General features: G+C 41.9%; 1 protein-coding gene across 2 annotated transcripts in view; it reads left to right on the forward strand.

The window, feature by feature from the left end:
• Nucleotides 1–86: 86 nt before the first annotated feature.
• Nucleotides 87–15,800, forward strand: part of MAP3K20 (mitogen-activated protein kinase kinase kinase 20) — a 90,493-nt gene continuing 74,779 nt past the window's right edge. Inside the window, exons 1-2 of one of the 2 annotated variants that reach the window (XM_042040583.1) lie at nucleotides 87–241; nucleotides 6,913–7,102. In XM_042040583.1, coding sequence (XP_041896517.1) covers nucleotides 6,944–7,102 — 159 coding nt within the window. In that variant the 5' untranslated portion in view covers nucleotides 87–241; nucleotides 6,913–6,943. The remainder of the gene's footprint in view (nucleotides 242–6,912; nucleotides 7,103–15,800) is intronic. The other variant, XM_042040585.1, reaches the window with a different exon arrangement.

Here is a 15,800-nt window from a genome sequence, read left to right on the forward strand (position 1 = left end):
GGCACCGCGCCGCCCGCACCCCCGAGCCGGCGGCGGCCGCGCCTTTCCGCGGGGCCCGGCGCGGAGCGCGGGGTGGCGCCGCTGCGAGGCGGTGCGGGGGCGGCGGCGGCTTCGGCTCCCGGCACCAACCGGAAGCGCGGGGGACGGAGCGGGAGACGCGGTCGCGCCGGTTGTAGCCTCCCTCGGCGGCTCCGGGATCGGCGCCGCTCGGGTCCCGCCAGCCCGGAGTCCCTCGGGAAAGGTGAGGACGGCGAGGCGCCCCCGTGGAGGCAGCGGTGGGGGCGGCGGCGCGGTGGGTGCGCGTTTCGCTGGGCGGAGGGAGGCGGCGGGCAGCCGGCGGGGCCGGGCCGGGCCGGGCCGTGGGTGCGCTCTCCGGGTTTGACGTTCCCCGTGCTGAAGCAACTTCAGAAGCCCCGTGAAGGGAGGCGGCCGGCCGGGCACACGGCCTGACCTTGCGTCGCCTTGGTGCCGCCGCGCCGGCCAAACGCCCCCGTGGTCAGCGGCGCCCACGCGTGGCCGCGCAGTGGGACGGGGGTCGGGAGAGGAGCCGTGCCCGCCGGGAGGACAGGGCAGGGCAGAGCGGTGTCCGCCGAGCGACACCCGGGCGGGACGGCCCGGCGCGGGAAAGGTGCTGCCGCTGGCTGCCGCCCGTGAGGGCGGGCAGCGGGACCTGGGCAGCCGGACATGGGCAGCTGGCGGCCGGCTGGGGGCTGCTGCCCTCGGCCACCCCTGCGCTCCTTAGACTGTGTATCAAATGCAGCGCACCTGCTGCATTTTGCTGTTGTTTTGGGCATGAAATAGGTCGGGTTGGGATTTGAAGTGTGACTTTCATTCCCTCCGGCTTTTTCGTTTTGTTTTTTTTAAGTAAGCTGCCGTTCTTTGTTTTTGCTGTGTTTGCTTAAGTTAGCTCGTTTCCAGCAGTATGATCTTTTATTAAGCACGCGTGTGTGAGCCATCTATTACCCCTGTATCCAGCATGCTCTGCTGGGAGTTTCAGCGACAGAGCCATCGGGAAAGCCATGGATCATTACTTTTTCTAAGTTCCAGAAACAGAAATAATTTGAAAGCACTGGATTAACTGGGTCACTGCCTGAAAACATCATAGCTTTCCGCAGGAGGCATGCGGTTAGATGTTTTCAGGACTTTGTCCTGAAATTGTAAGTCCTCAGAAGCCTACTTATTTTATCTATCCATAATGTGCTTTGCATACCGGTGGCATTGTGTGAATAATGGTAGCCCTGGAGAGCCTGGCTCACTGTGAGGGGAAGACAGAAACACGGACAAAACTGAGGCCCAGGTCCTGCAGTCTGGCCCGTGCCAGGACAGAGCTGTGCTATGGGCCTGAGTGCCGGCTTAGCTGCCTTGTCGTTCATGCATGCTATTGTGTGTGCGTGTACCTGCTGGCAGGCATCACTTACAAGGTATAATGTCAGTGAAGTGAGCAATTTAGGGGTCTTCTGAGACAGTATGTTTTCTATTTAAAGTGAAGCCTTTAAAGCGTTCAGTCTCCGCCACTGACACAGCTTGGCTTAAAAATTATTCTTTTCCTGCAGTACTCAGACTGTTGAGGCAGAGTTGAGCCCTTTTTCTGTAGCGATGGTTATGTAAATTAAAATAAAGTTAGAAATGTCATTAATGAAAGTTATGCAGAATTCTTAGGTTCTGACAAAGGACAGGCTCAAATGTTGTTGCTTCTGTAACTAAGGTAGGCAGAGCCATGCCTCCAGTCTCACCATCTGCAGGACTGCTTCTCAGTCTGATTAAGAAAGTTTAGGAGTTGTAGGGGTTATTTGCTTTATTTTAACTCATTGGGAGATTAGAAGATTAGGATATATTTAATTTGGATTTGTGCTTGGAGTTTGTTTGCATCTTATCCAGTTTGTTTGCATCTTATCCATGAGCAGTTCATGATGTGATTAAGGGGTTTTTTATTTATAAAAACTTCTTTCTGCAGTATCTTTTGTAGCTCAGTGTCACTGCAACTCCTTTTCTGTTTTCTGTTTGGACGAGACAGTGGTTAACCATGTTTTGGTGTTTGAGAGTGGGTTTTTTATTGGACATTTTAATTTGTTTTTCTAATATATATATTTTTTAGTTCTGTATAAATATGCTGCTGAAAAAATCCAGGTTGGTATGCTCAAGGACTGTAGGCCATGTTGGACACAAAGGATGATTTGGGTCTAAAAATGGATGGTCAAAGATCCTGAAAGCAAATGGGCTGTTTTGCCAAATAAGGAAACTTGGCACATTCAGCTGTGTATTTTAAGATAGCACAAGTGTGGTGTGCTACTACTTTATTGGCAATATGTTGGCAGTGTGCCTTCCTGAAAGAAGCACTGAATCCTACTTTGTGGAACCACGCAGTAAAGTAAGGGGCAGGGAGTTGCATGGTTGTTCCCCGTAATAAATTACAAAGGGTGTTCCTGAAGTAATTGAATACTTGAGCAGCGTCAGGTGCACGTGCAAGATGAGAGATGCAATTTTTGGTTTCACAGCCACGCACTAAACAAATTATGAGTTGCAGTTACTGTGCAGTTTTTAAATTCTTTACTCCCTCCTGTCTCTAAGTCCCTCAAGTGGAAGCTCTCCATGCTCTGGGAGCAGTAGCTGAATGACAAATAGGAGGGACTTCTGTTTTGTACGTGGAATAAAGCAGAGTATTGGGCATGGAAGCACTTTGCCTAGGTTGCAGCCTGTTTGCAGGGAGCTGTGAGGTATAAGTGAATGTGTCAGGTTCTTCCAGTGTCGCTGTGCTAAGATGCAGGGCAGCCTGCAGCAGGGTTGGTCTGCAGCCTGCGTGCCTGGGGGTTCCCTCACCTTGGGGGGTCGAGGGGGAGCAGCAAACATGGGACCTTAGCAGGGTCAGGACCCTCACGTGGTTTAATCCCCTAAAGTGCTGTAATCACAAAAAGCCAGTGATGGCAGATGGTTTCCTACACCTACATCATTAGTGTACTGAACTGAGCTTGTGGTGATATAATGTGGTGACTTTGCCTGCTGCAAAGTGACTCTGCATAGTAGAATCCTGACATGTTAAATACTGATGTTAAATAATAATTTCAAATGTTAAACACTGCCAAATGCAACTCAGATCTGTTACTTTTTGGTATGAAATGAACAGCTTCTAACAACATGCTCAAATATAAGTTACTATGAGGAACAAAAGAGCCAGGAGAAGATGTAGATGTTGCTGCGAGATTACAAGCTCATGTTAACTATTAGAAATAAAACAGAAAAAGGAGCAAATTCATTTTCCCCCAGGAAGATCCCATAGGAATAACTGAAATAACCAGCAATTTAATTATTTCCTGAAATACCTGTCATTCACTGTTTCTAAATTGTCGTGTTTTCATTTAATCGAGAACAAGCAACAAAGTCAGTCAGTGCAGTGTTTCCCTGCTACACAGTGATGGTACTTAACACACCTGAAACTGTGTGAGTGGGCAAGGAGGGTGTAGGTGCCAAACCCTCTTTAGCTGTCTGCAGAGGAGTTGCCATAATGCCCCAGGCCTGGAGGCCCTCTTGCAGGGGGCTGCTCTCCTGACTGCAGAAGTGTAAGATGCAAAAAAGTGCTGCACATTGTTGGAATGCTGTGCTTGTTTCAGATGCAAGTGGAAGACTATGGAGTTTAATGAAATATCTGATCTATTTTTTTTTTCTCTTAACCAGTGGTATAAACTCAGGTTGCTAAGTATCTTTAAGACAGGATGACAAGTTAATAACTGTGTGTGGATTTGTCACTTGCAATTGTTAATCTAAACAGTTGTTTTCTCAAACATAACACAGAGATTGATCTGAGGATTAATTGAGGATTAACTGCCTTGAATCCAAAACATGGAGTAATGTTTAAACAGGTCTGTTGTTTCATCTCGGAGAAAACTAATGTAGGTTTTTAATTACAGATCTCTCAATAAAGAATGTCTCTTGTAAACCTCCTCTACTTTCTCTGGAAAAAAGCATCTGGAAGAACCTGATGCAAACCAATGAATCATTCTTTAAATAACATTAACTTATTGTATGCTGGTGCCCTATAGCATCTCTACAACTACCTGAAAGGAGGTTGTGGCCGGGCAGGGATCAGCCTCTTCTCCCTGACAGCCAGCGACAGGACAAGAGGACATGGTCTTAAGCTTGGGAAGTTTAGGCTGGACATTAGGAAGAATTTATTCACAGAAAGGGTGATTAGACATTGGAATGGGCTGCCCAGGAGGTGTTTAAGGAAAGACTGGATGTGGCACTCAGTGCCATGGTCTAGTTGACATGGTAGTGTTCAGTCACAGGTTGGACTCAGTATCTCAAAGGTCTTGCCACCTGATTCATTGTGTGATCCTGTGATCTGCAGCTGGTTGATTATGTAGGTAAATTTGAAACTGGGAGGGTGTTTAAAGAATGAATGGTAGCTTCTGCAAATGCTTGTGTGCCAGACACTGCATTGCGAGTGCGTGAAAATTTAGGTAAAATTTGAAGCAGTAAGGAGGACCCATCAGAAAAGTACTCATTTGTATTTGTCAAGTGTCTGGTGTGCATGTTACTCTGTGCTAGTGTAATTTTCAGAAATCAAATAATTTACTAATTTGAACAGTTGATTTGGTGGTTCTGGGTGAACAGTAATGTTCAATAATTTGACAGCTCTTCAGAACTACTGAATTCAAATAGTGAAGGCCAGAAATATTTCTTTCCTGGGATGTGTTTTTCTTTTCACTCGGTTTCTTCTGTGCAATGATCTGTTATCAGCTATTCCTGCTTTCCTGTTAAATTTATGGTCTAGTCGGTGCATATGCTTTTGCCTGTGAGTAACATCACTCTTCCAACTAATTCTATTATCAGTAAGGAAATTGTTCACTTAAGTGTGATTACCCATGTGCATAAATATGTGAAGGGCTTCGGCCTTGAATTGTGAGGTCTTTGGGTTGGGAAGGCAGCCTGTTTTATTTGTCTGTAAAGTGTCACATATGCTTGAGACACCATGTACACAGCATGAACTTGGAGTAACTGCTGGAGTAAATAAGGCAAATGAACTTTTGTTTCTGAAGATCTGCTAATTAAGCAGCACTGGCAAAGAGCAAAACATTAAATCATTCAATACTCTCTTGGTTTGTAGGATTGACCAATTTCCTTTCCTTTGAGCTTTTTCTAAAGAAAATGTGTGCAGGCCATGCAAAGGATGACTCTGGGATGGCAGGAAATTAACGACAGCAACAAGGTTAAAACAAGAACAGAAGGTCAGCAGGACAGTTCAGGCACTTGTCTTAGGGAAGGGGCTGCAGAGCACTAGAAGAAGGGACTTTATTTCACATCCCACTGGTAATCCCTGCTCTGACTTGCAGCTCTGGGGAGAGAGCATTCATGTTCCCGAGAGCTCTGCAGGCTGGCTGTCAATGAAAGGCTTGAAGTCTGCTCCTTCCTAAAGAGCCTCCTGTAAACATAGTAAAGTTGTCGTGCTCTGGTCAGCATTTGTCTTTATGGGTGGTCAAGAGAAATAAAATGAAGCAGGCAGTTTCAGAGAAGGCTGTATGTTATGTATAGAAAAGTGTTGATATCTTCACCTCTCATTTGGAGAATAGCTGCAACCAAATATTCCTGCCAGAAATATGCCAGAAATTCCTGGTCAGATGATATCTCAAAGTTTTGATCAGATTAGCTGCACAATCAGGAGACCCAGGGGGCAAATAATGCCTTTGTTACAGAAGGGACTAGCGTAAAGGGATTCTGGCAGTCAGCAGTACAAGGAGTTGCACAGGTGTGTTTTCCAGCTCTGGGCAACACATAATGTGTGTTTCATCTCAAAAAGACCTGTGGAACCTGAGGTTCCCAGAAGGCATTGTATGTTTTGTTAGTGTAATTTACCAGTGAAATTGGACGTGTAGTTTTCACCATCAGCCCAAAATCTCTGGTTCTTTTCTGGCTTGTTTTATTAAAACCCATCTATCATTTTATGCTGATAAATTTACTCATTAATTGCAAGTATAGTAACTTTTGCTGGTAATTAAAACTACTTTGTCTAGACTGGTACATCTGAACTGAACCCATGGCAGACTTGCAGGTGGCTCTGGAGGATGCTGTGTCTTGCAGTCCCATTAAAGACCTTAACTTTCTGATCTTACATCATTAAAAAAAGAAACCTAAAATTAGTCATTGTTCATGCATTTAGGTGATAATGTTTCTTGAAATTCGCTACAGCCATAAGCTTTATCACCATGAAATCTCAGGGAAGGACATTCTGTTCCCCTGTCAGCAGACTTGGGATCGTCTCTTGAAACTGCCAACACCAGTCTTGGCACAGGCTGCAGAATTTCACATATTGTAACCCAGATGAATTACCCTGTACTTGTGCTTTGTTAAAACGTGCAAACAGAACTGAGTCACTCAGGAAGGGAGATTTACCATGGCCAGGTTTTTCCACATCCTTGCACGAAGTGCTCCAGCCTCGCCCGGAGCACTGTTAGGGCGCGTGGTGTGTGCCAAGGTGCCACTGCTTGCCGGCCACCGCTGCTGCCCGGGCGGGTGGCGTGTGCCTCGTGTGGGCCATGGCAGTGTGAGGACGGCGTGCCTGGCGTGCCTGAGCGGGCAGGCAGCCCGGAGCCGAGAGCACGCTTCCTCCCTGTCCACAGGGACGGAGCGACGTGCCTGCCTTTTGCAGAGCTGCTTCCAGGGTGTTCGGGAAACGTCGGGATTACTCTGAGGAATACTGTTAGTTGTTTCTGTCCAACAGCTCCTCCTCATAGTTTGTGCAAATTATCCAAACTTTTGCACAGCCTGTTGGAATGCAAGTTCCCAGGCACTTTTCCTCTTGTGGCTTGTGGATTTTACTGTAGTGTGCTTTTAATTCTGATTTTTGGGTGACTGAGCATGGGTAGGAAAGTCCATAAATCCTTGGAGCATGTGCATTAATAAAAGCTTTTCTCTTTACAGGTTTTGCTGTGGTATATTTTGTCATTATGAGATGTCGTCTACCAGTGCTTCATTTGTGCAAATTAAATTTGATGACTTGCAGTTTTTTGAGAACTGCGGTGGAGGGAGTTTTGGGAGTGTCTACCGAGCCCGATGGATTTCTCAGGACAAGGAAGTGGCAGTAAAGAAGCTGCTCAAAATAGAAAAAGAGGTAAAAGTTTACTTTTCATTCACTTTGTCTGCTGTGGTAACAAGAACAAAACTTCTTTTCTAGTGTTTTCCATCCTCTAGGTAATGCAGGCAAACTACCTTGGGATTTTTGTTGGTTTGATTACAAAACTCCATAAGTGATGATGTTACAGTAAAGACATAATGAGTGGTCCAAGCCGAGGGGGCTGATTTAAAGCATTATTGTTTTACTGTTCACTGTTCTCTCCCACTTTTCTTGTTTTGCAACTCTCCTCTGCCTGGCCCTGGGGAGGAAGAGAGCTGGCTGCACCTGTGGAGCTACTAATTTCCCTTTGATACCACCAGCATGTTGCTAGATAGGAAGTTCACTGTCATTACTTGGTACCATTTTCTCCTCTTGATGTCTGCTCTGTGGTTCACATCTGTATGTTCACTAGAGGCTTAGAGTTGTCTCTTCCCTGCCTGCTGAAGATTTTGATCTAGGGCTCCACTAGCTCCTAGTTAGTCACAGCCACATAGTCATAGCTTGGTCTTGCAATGAGGTAGTTTTAACCCTAACTGTTCTACCAGTCACCTTCCTTTGGGGCATCTTGTGACCTGGAAAGGCAGACAGGTCCTTGGCAATCCTGAGGGAAAAGGCAGAATTAGCTTAGTGCACCTTTACCAGCTAAGGTTGGTTTGTTGTTCGTTTTTTTTTTTTAGAGCTTTTTGAATTTCCTAGAAGTCCTTTAGACCCCTCAGCTTTGTACAGTTTCAGCAGAGACATGGTGTATGTGGTCCTCACAGCGCTCCAGTCTGCCTGCTGGTCAGCACCACAGATGGAGCAGTGAACACGCACCAGTGTAGTGATGGACAGCACAGTCACTGGACTGCTGTTCCATCAGAACTATATCTAACTTGTCTACAATATCCTCAGACTATTTTAGGAGGACGGTTACAAGCTGGAGGACAGAGGAGCAGCGCTAGGCATAGTAGACTTAGTAAATAAGTAGACACCAAAGTTCATCTACCGCTGCAGCAGCCGTGCTGCCATGATTGTGTCATGCTTAGTGATGTGATAAGCATGTTTTATCATGATTAAGCATGTTGCTGTCTAAAATAATGTAAAAGGATCTCAAGGTTTTTCTAGGACAGTGGAAGATTTATACATTCTGTCCAATGTCAGTTTGTGCTGTTCTCTTTATTTCTACTATTTGTTAGTATCAAGATACATGAGAAGTAAAATTTGTGCTATGCAGTATCGGTAATGCTCTCCTTAAAAATCATCTGGCTGGCGGATCTCAGTCAGGGTCAGTGAAATACCTTTATTGAACATGTGTGTTTCTGAAGAAGTTACACCTGTATCTGTGCTAGACTTGTTGATATGTACTTAAAGCATTTTTTGAAAGTAAATTTAAAAACAATATGAATACATCTTGTAATGACATAAAACTTAATGGAATGGGAAAGGATGGAGAAATGACAATCCTTTGTATTACTTGACACGGTTGGACCATTCAACAGAAATCCATTTTTTTAAGACAGCACAACACAAAGTTCAGTTTGGAGTATCAAGGTACACAGGTTGTACAGTAGGAAAAGGAAACCATATGCCAGAAAGTTCATTATAATTGAAGGGTTTATTTAGGGATTAATGAAGGCTTGCAACTCAGTAAGAGCTCATATAATGGTGCTGTTAGACAAATTAGGTTAATTGTTTTGCATATGCAAATCAGGGTCAAATAATTTGTAAGAACCAGGTGTGCTTTGTCTTGGTAAGTAGCACTGGGAAAATTGTTGTTAGGCATATGTGGTTTTGCTGTGTTTAAAAGAGCGTAAATGAATTGGAAGGGGAGCCCAAGGGAATCTGCAAAACACAGAATGGAAAGTTAGTGAGGGTGGGGGTGTCAAGAGGGGGTGATGAATAACATCGGTCAGGATGAGTTGACAGAAGTGGAGCAAGTGCCTTCCATCACAAATTTGTTTATTTTTCTTCAGACTAGTTATGATTTGCAGCTTAAACTAAACAAGACAGGTTATGGGAGCAGCTTGGTATGGGCACTTTCTCTTGAAAGTTTTCTGGGAAGGCAGCAGAGAGGCAAGAGGTGATGCCTTAAATAAGTCTAACAAGCTTTGGCAGAACTTTTCTGTCAACAACCTTAAAAAATTAAAAAGTAAGAGCTTATATAGAAAAATTGCATTTTCATATGGAAAAAACAATGGGCTGGTTTAATCTCTTGCAAAAAGTTACTGCAAGAAGTAGTGCTTGGAATTTGTAGCCATAAAAATTAGAATGGAAAAAAAAGCACAGATTATCAGGAGTGAGGATGAGTAACACTTGGCACACACTACAAATGGAAGGAGTGAACATGAAGGATTCTTTTCATCTCTTGGTCTTCTTACTGAGATATCTTTTTAGACAATTGTTTTTGTCAAGTTGTTGAGCTCAACACAGGAGCATCTTGCTGAAGTAGAGTGGCCTGTGCTGTACCAGAGGCCAACCTTGGTGGCCAAAAGGTCTTCTGACCCTAACGGCTGTCACATGTTTACACATGTAGCATCTTCATCTGTAGTGGTGACAATAATGAATGTCTGTGTCTGAACTGCGCTGAAAGTCATGGTGAGTTAATGACTCTTCTGATATCAATACAAAAATAACTTGCTGTAACTCTTGTGTATCTGTGTTTAGTAGATACTTGGATGCATTTAGTCCAGAAAACAAATTATTCTGTGCATTTGGACAATGCTGTCAGGCACTCTTGGGGATGGTCCTGTGCAGGCCTGAGAGCTGGATTCAGTCATCCTTGTGGGTCCCTTCCAGCTCGGTATATTCTGTGATTCTACTCTTTCTAGTTTATTTGGAAGGAAGTGTCCTTTTATCTCCATGACTGCTTGTCTTGTATTTCTGTTAACTGCTGCCAATAATCCATAACAACTGATTAGAGGGAAAACATAGGAGAGTTGTGAAAAACTTGCTCAGAGGCATTTCATGCTAGCCAAGTGCAAGGGCACAAGCCAAGTCAATAGAGCTGTGGTATCATTCTGCAAATATGTTGTATTTGTGTGTCATTTTATTAAACAAGCAAATCACAACCATCAAAGATCTTGAAGGTTTTGTATTAGCCAGGGGGCTAACAAGTTCTAACACGTGAAACAAAGCAATTTTTGTTCCAGCATAGCATACTAGAATATGTGCTTAGAAAAACTTGCAAATACTTGGAAGAGTGTTACTCAGACAGATTGCTTTGAAAGTCTTTGAAAACTGAGAAATACCTCTGCAAGGCATTAACTTTTTAGAGCAGACAGTACAACACAGCTTTATGGGAAGAGATGTGTGTTTATGTGAAAAAATACACATAAATAGGTCTGCTCAGAAAAATACATATATGCTGCAATGCCTTGATTAGAGTATCAGATGTGAAACTGGGCAAGACTTGTGCTGATTAAGTAAAACATAGGAATGTGGCACGACTGATTAAATAGCAAAACAAAAACAAGCGAACAGCAGCAAAAGCAAAGCAAAACAAGAAGCAAAACAAAAATTAGGTTGCCATTTTACTATCTAGTACAAGCACTATAGTAGTTTTAGATTTAAAGTAGGAAACAGGAGTTCCTAGTGAATTGTTTTATGGAAAATCAAACTGTCAGCATGATGTTTATGATGCATGTGGCAGAGTCGGAATGCCTCCTGTAGCAGGATCTGTCCTTGTTCCCTAAGTGATAATTGTGTCCACTCATTGAAGAAAATTGCACATCTACTACTCTGGAAGTTATTTAGTATTTTTTGAGAGATTTATATGAATTATTGGATAAACCCGTAATTTGGCTCCCACTGAAATGAATGGGAGAGACTGGGGCCAGGGGCCTTATTCTGAAAATTGCTAGCAGTTCTTTTGACTCCATTATCTTGAGCAGATAACTGCTGGAGTGAAGTGTTACAAATGTTGTTTTATGCCTTGCCATGTTAGCTTTTCACTGAAGAGCACTCACCTCCTTTGATTGCCCATCTCTGAAGTTCACCTGTTATTTGTCATTGCTTTTGAGGGCTGTGCTTTTGGTGGCAGTTTGTTGGCAACTGGAATGTGGAGCGTGGTTTTTCACCAGGAGGTTTATTACTGGTGGAATTTCACCTGAAATTTGAATTTGATTTTAATATCACAGGTCTTTGAAAGTACTCCATGGTCCATAAGCTGTCTCCATGCTATTGATGGGCAGCAGTATTGCTTCAGCCATTGCAACCAGCGTACTTGGGCACAAGATCACTTGATTTCGTTCAGTACATATGTTCCCAGACTCCTTCAAAATCCTGGCAGCGGTCTGTGCAAACTGCAGGAGAGATGGAAAAAAACCCCAGTAAAATGTAATTGTGATCTTATTGGAAATGCTTAAATGTTTCTGGTGAACTAACAGAACTAACTTGTGGATAGAAACAGTTAAATCGAGCAGAATTAACTATGCATGCTTTGTTCAGTCATGTCTGTAACGCATTTGAGTTTTATGAGACTCAAAAATAAAAACATGTTTTCTCTAGTTTTGATGCTGTATTGCCTGGAGTCTGACTACCATGGAAGTTAATTTTATATTGTCAGGGTTTCTTGTATGTAATATGTGTGTTGTATGCTTTAGGGGATATTTTAATGCTTCATAAAATTTTTCATATGGCATATAATGCAGCTTGTTCACTTTTTTGATTTTTATGATCCACTTCTGGAAAGGACCGTCCAGAAGACATAGATTGTGCTTGTACCTTCTGAAGGGGATGAGTTAAGTATAATCATATGCATGTCACTGGAGTTACCTCATTCATGTTTGTAGTGCTAAAAGAGAGCATGTGATAATTTTAATGTGGGTCATGAGAATAAGGACTGGCAATGATTTTCCAGAGTAACAAGAGTAAAACAACAGATTAAAATAAAGCAAAACAAAACAAACTGGAATTGATACTTTAGTCCTGACAGGACTAAAAATAGTAGATGTTCTTTTTCTTTGTAGTTTGTAGCTGCTATGCTTGCTCTGGTGCCAGCCTTGAATGACTTTCTACACTGGGTCCTGGCTGTAATGAAGGGCAATTTTGATGCTCTATTATTATTTTACTAGCTCTTTCTAGGAGCTCCTACTCCCTTACCTCTTTCAGGTCTGAGTCAGCAAGTATTCAGAGGGATGAACAGTGAGAGAGGGCTTAGAGTGTGTGCTGTATGAAGTTATGCAGGGTGTAGTAGTCAAACATATGAACTTTCCAGGGATTATCTGCACCAATATTGAAAAATTACGAAGTTCATAGTAAGTGATCTCATGGGAATGCTTCCAGCTCCATATTAATTCAAAGAAATACAGAATCATACAATCAACTAGATTGGATGAGGCCTTTAAGATCATCAAGTCCAACCTATGACCTAACACCAGCTTGGCAACTAGACCATGGCATCGAGTGCCACATCCAGTCTTTCCTTAAATACCTCCAGGGATGGTAAAAGGAGATAAAGGACATAAAGGACATAAAACTATATTTATTATACCAGAGGAGTGTTTTAAAATGTCTTAGTTTCTGTTTTATAGAGTGGTTATTTTTCAAAGTTTTCTGTTTGGTTTTTGTAATATCTTTTGGTAAAGGAATTGGCTTAGAGCACATCTCTTGGTGCTGACTAGGGTATTCCCAAAAGGTATCAAGAGGATACTTAGAACCCTTTATAGACTGGAAGTTGTCAAAATTGCTTCAGATGCTCCAGCTGTTATGTATTATGTGTCTTGCAGAATAAATAATTTTGGATAGGACAGACTTCTGCAATGAATCTGACTGATACTGTATTTGCCCTATTCTTGGCTTTCATTCAAGGGGTAATTTTCTGGAGGACTTTATTTTGTAAATGAATGTCATATTTCCAGGAGTCAAGTAAATGAGATTTTCTTAGTGGATGCTTTGGATGAGACTGTGTTGTGTCATGGCGTATGTGTTGCAACCAAAATATTATCAAAACCCCTTATTTGGGAGACACCAGTATAATGATGTAGCATTGACAGAATACAATTATTCTTGCGAAGAACATGCTTTAGTTTCATTTTGTCTGTTTTAAGAAACTTCTTTCCTGTGTCTCTCCCTCCTAAACCAATCTTGGAAACATAGCAATCCAGACATAGAAAAGTATTTGTTTGTATTTTGCTACATTTTATTGTAGTGGATTTTTTTACTTGTGTATTAAAATGTATTTATACCAAGTTTTTCATTAGAAGCCTAACATCTGTGAGAGTTGCCTCATATAAATAATGAATATTTATAGTACAAGTTGTGTGGCTTACTGATTTTTTTGACCAACTTAATTTGAGATTCGTACTTACACCAGCTTGTATATGCATGTTTTTTTAAATCAAGCCAACTTTGGGGTTAATTTGATACAGACATCAGCTTCAGTGAAACTGGCGTGTCAGAGCCCACACTGGCAGTCTGTTGCTTCAAAAGTTTTTTGAATCAGTTGAGACATAGTAACTGTCAGTGGTCTAAACCACTAGATTTTGTACTAAAATTATAAAGGGTTACGTACACATGTCCTTTTGACTGATGGCCAGTGTTGAACAGTTGCTACATAAGCAGATTTGATAAACAGGAAAATTAATAAGCTAAGATGCACCAGATATGTCTGTTCCTTTCTTTCACTTGTCCTTCGAATTGCCTTAAACTTTGTAAGTGAGAAGTGAAATTACCTTGCATGTGCTGCTTATTAGGAATATAGGTACAGCTTCCTTAGCTTGGTTGAGTCACAGGAACTTACTGTGTGCCTGATCCCTGGGTTAGGAATATCTTTGTGAGGTTTGGACCCTTTTATCTCAGTTATCTTTAATTTCAGTGGTTTGTTTTCTTTTTATTCAGAAGGTGCAACATCTGCAGGTGAACGAGTTTTTGTGCTGGTTTCCTATAAATTATGAGTAACTGTTGTTTAGAATAGGGACAAAATCTGTCTCTGATTGTTTAGAAAACACTCTTTCTTATCCTTTTTGCTATCCACAACATGCAGTCTGTTAGGATATTGTTAAATGTTCTTTACTTTCATAATTAGTTTAACTCCACTGTATATTGTCTTAAAAATTATTCTGTCATTCTGCTGTAAGTTTTTGTTTGACAGTGGGCTGCTCATGTTTCCAGTAGATAGTTAGCTGCAATTAAGGGCATTTTTCCTAGGGTAGGGTTTTTTTTGTTTGTTTCTTTATTTTGGGGTTTTTTTGTGGATTTTTTTTGGCCTGTTTTTTTCTTTTAATTTTATTTTTAATTTTTCTCTAGATACGTTTCTTCTATTTCAGTCTTCTTTTTGCATGGAATCAGTTGTTATTTATAATTTGGAGGAGAGGTTGTGTTGCTTATTTCATTATGCCAGCAACCCTTGACATCAAATGGCAGCTCTTTTGTTTCCCCTCCCACGACATTTTCTGACCCTGAGCTTCTGTTGAAGTGATCAACTGCACAATGGTATTTTTGGATGTTTAAGCGGTCCTGAAGCTTTGCTGTAGAAATCTGATGGATACAGAAGAAATCCTTTTTTCTCAAAGTGCTGTTTTAGGCTGTTGCAGGCTCAGGCAATTGAGGATTGGTTCAAGTTACACTTATGTAGACATTTATTTAACTATATGATTTTCTTAAAACACGGTTACAAAACAAGTAGAAAATCACAATGACAGGTGAGTGGTAACTTGAGAGATGATAAGTGATTGCATGTTTGAGTCTTACATGTTTTGAGGGACAGCTGACGATTTAAGTGTCTGTGACCAACATGAAAATTTGTTGGCATTGCAATTCCTGGGGATACTAATTAAATAACGTGCACTCACTGCAGCATACAGAGTGACAAATTGTTTCTGATGGTTCCAGAGTAGCTTTTGAAGTGTGTGGAAGTATTGTTTGAATCTGACACAGTTTCTGGGTTGCTGCATGCCTGTGTGATGGTTCAGATGCAGTCAGAGACCTGTGCTGGAGTTGATGTGTTCTGAGTCTGGGACCATTAATGTCCTGAAGGTTGTTTTCCACAGGAGTATTCAAAGCTGAGCATGGGGGCCACAATCTTTGGTTGGGTCACCAAACTACCTGCCACACACATGGTAGCAATAGAATTCTAAACAATGTGTTTGGTGCTTTTAAGAGGGCAGTAAAATGCTCTGTAGAACTAGATAGGCCCTAGTTTACTTCCTTTTTTGTTTTTAGTCCTTAATTTTAAACTGGCTGCATGCGAGTTTTGTAAGGTTCTGGGGCACAAGATTTCACTGAAAACAAAGTTGAAGAAAAAAAAATATTGTGACTTGAATGAAAGCATCAAAATCAGTCTTTTTAATTGCAGTAACACAACTAAGACTGTAGAAGTTATTTCATATTTACCTACTGCTACTTACTAAGGTGCTGATAGAGAAAGTTTCCTTTTTAAGAGGACAATATAAACAGTCACAGGGAAACATTCAGATGTGTTTATGTTAGCTGGAGGCTGCAGAGGAGCCCAGAGAACAGCTTCAACATTAACTCTTCCTCTTATACTCAGTTAATTGTGTTAACACACCAGAGACTTGAGGCCAGTAAAGGCAAACATAGAGCTACTCTTCTGATCCAGCTGCCTCCAAACTACCCTATTTCTCTTTTTAAATGTTTCATCTGTTACAGTTCAGCTACTGGGGAAGAATCCTTTTTGCAAATATGTGTTTGTTTATTAGACTAATGTTTAGGGAATCTGCATTATGCATAATTTCTATTTAAGAAAGTTAGCTCCACA

The sequence above is a fragment of the Corvus kubaryi genome, unplaced genomic scaffold (genome assembly GCF_017639235.1).
Source record: "Corvus kubaryi isolate FWS band 111438036 unplaced genomic scaffold, C.kubaryi_AGA036_p1.0 37396, whole genome shotgun sequence".
Taxonomy (NCBI): domain Eukaryota; kingdom Metazoa; phylum Chordata; class Aves; order Passeriformes; family Corvidae; genus Corvus; species Corvus kubaryi.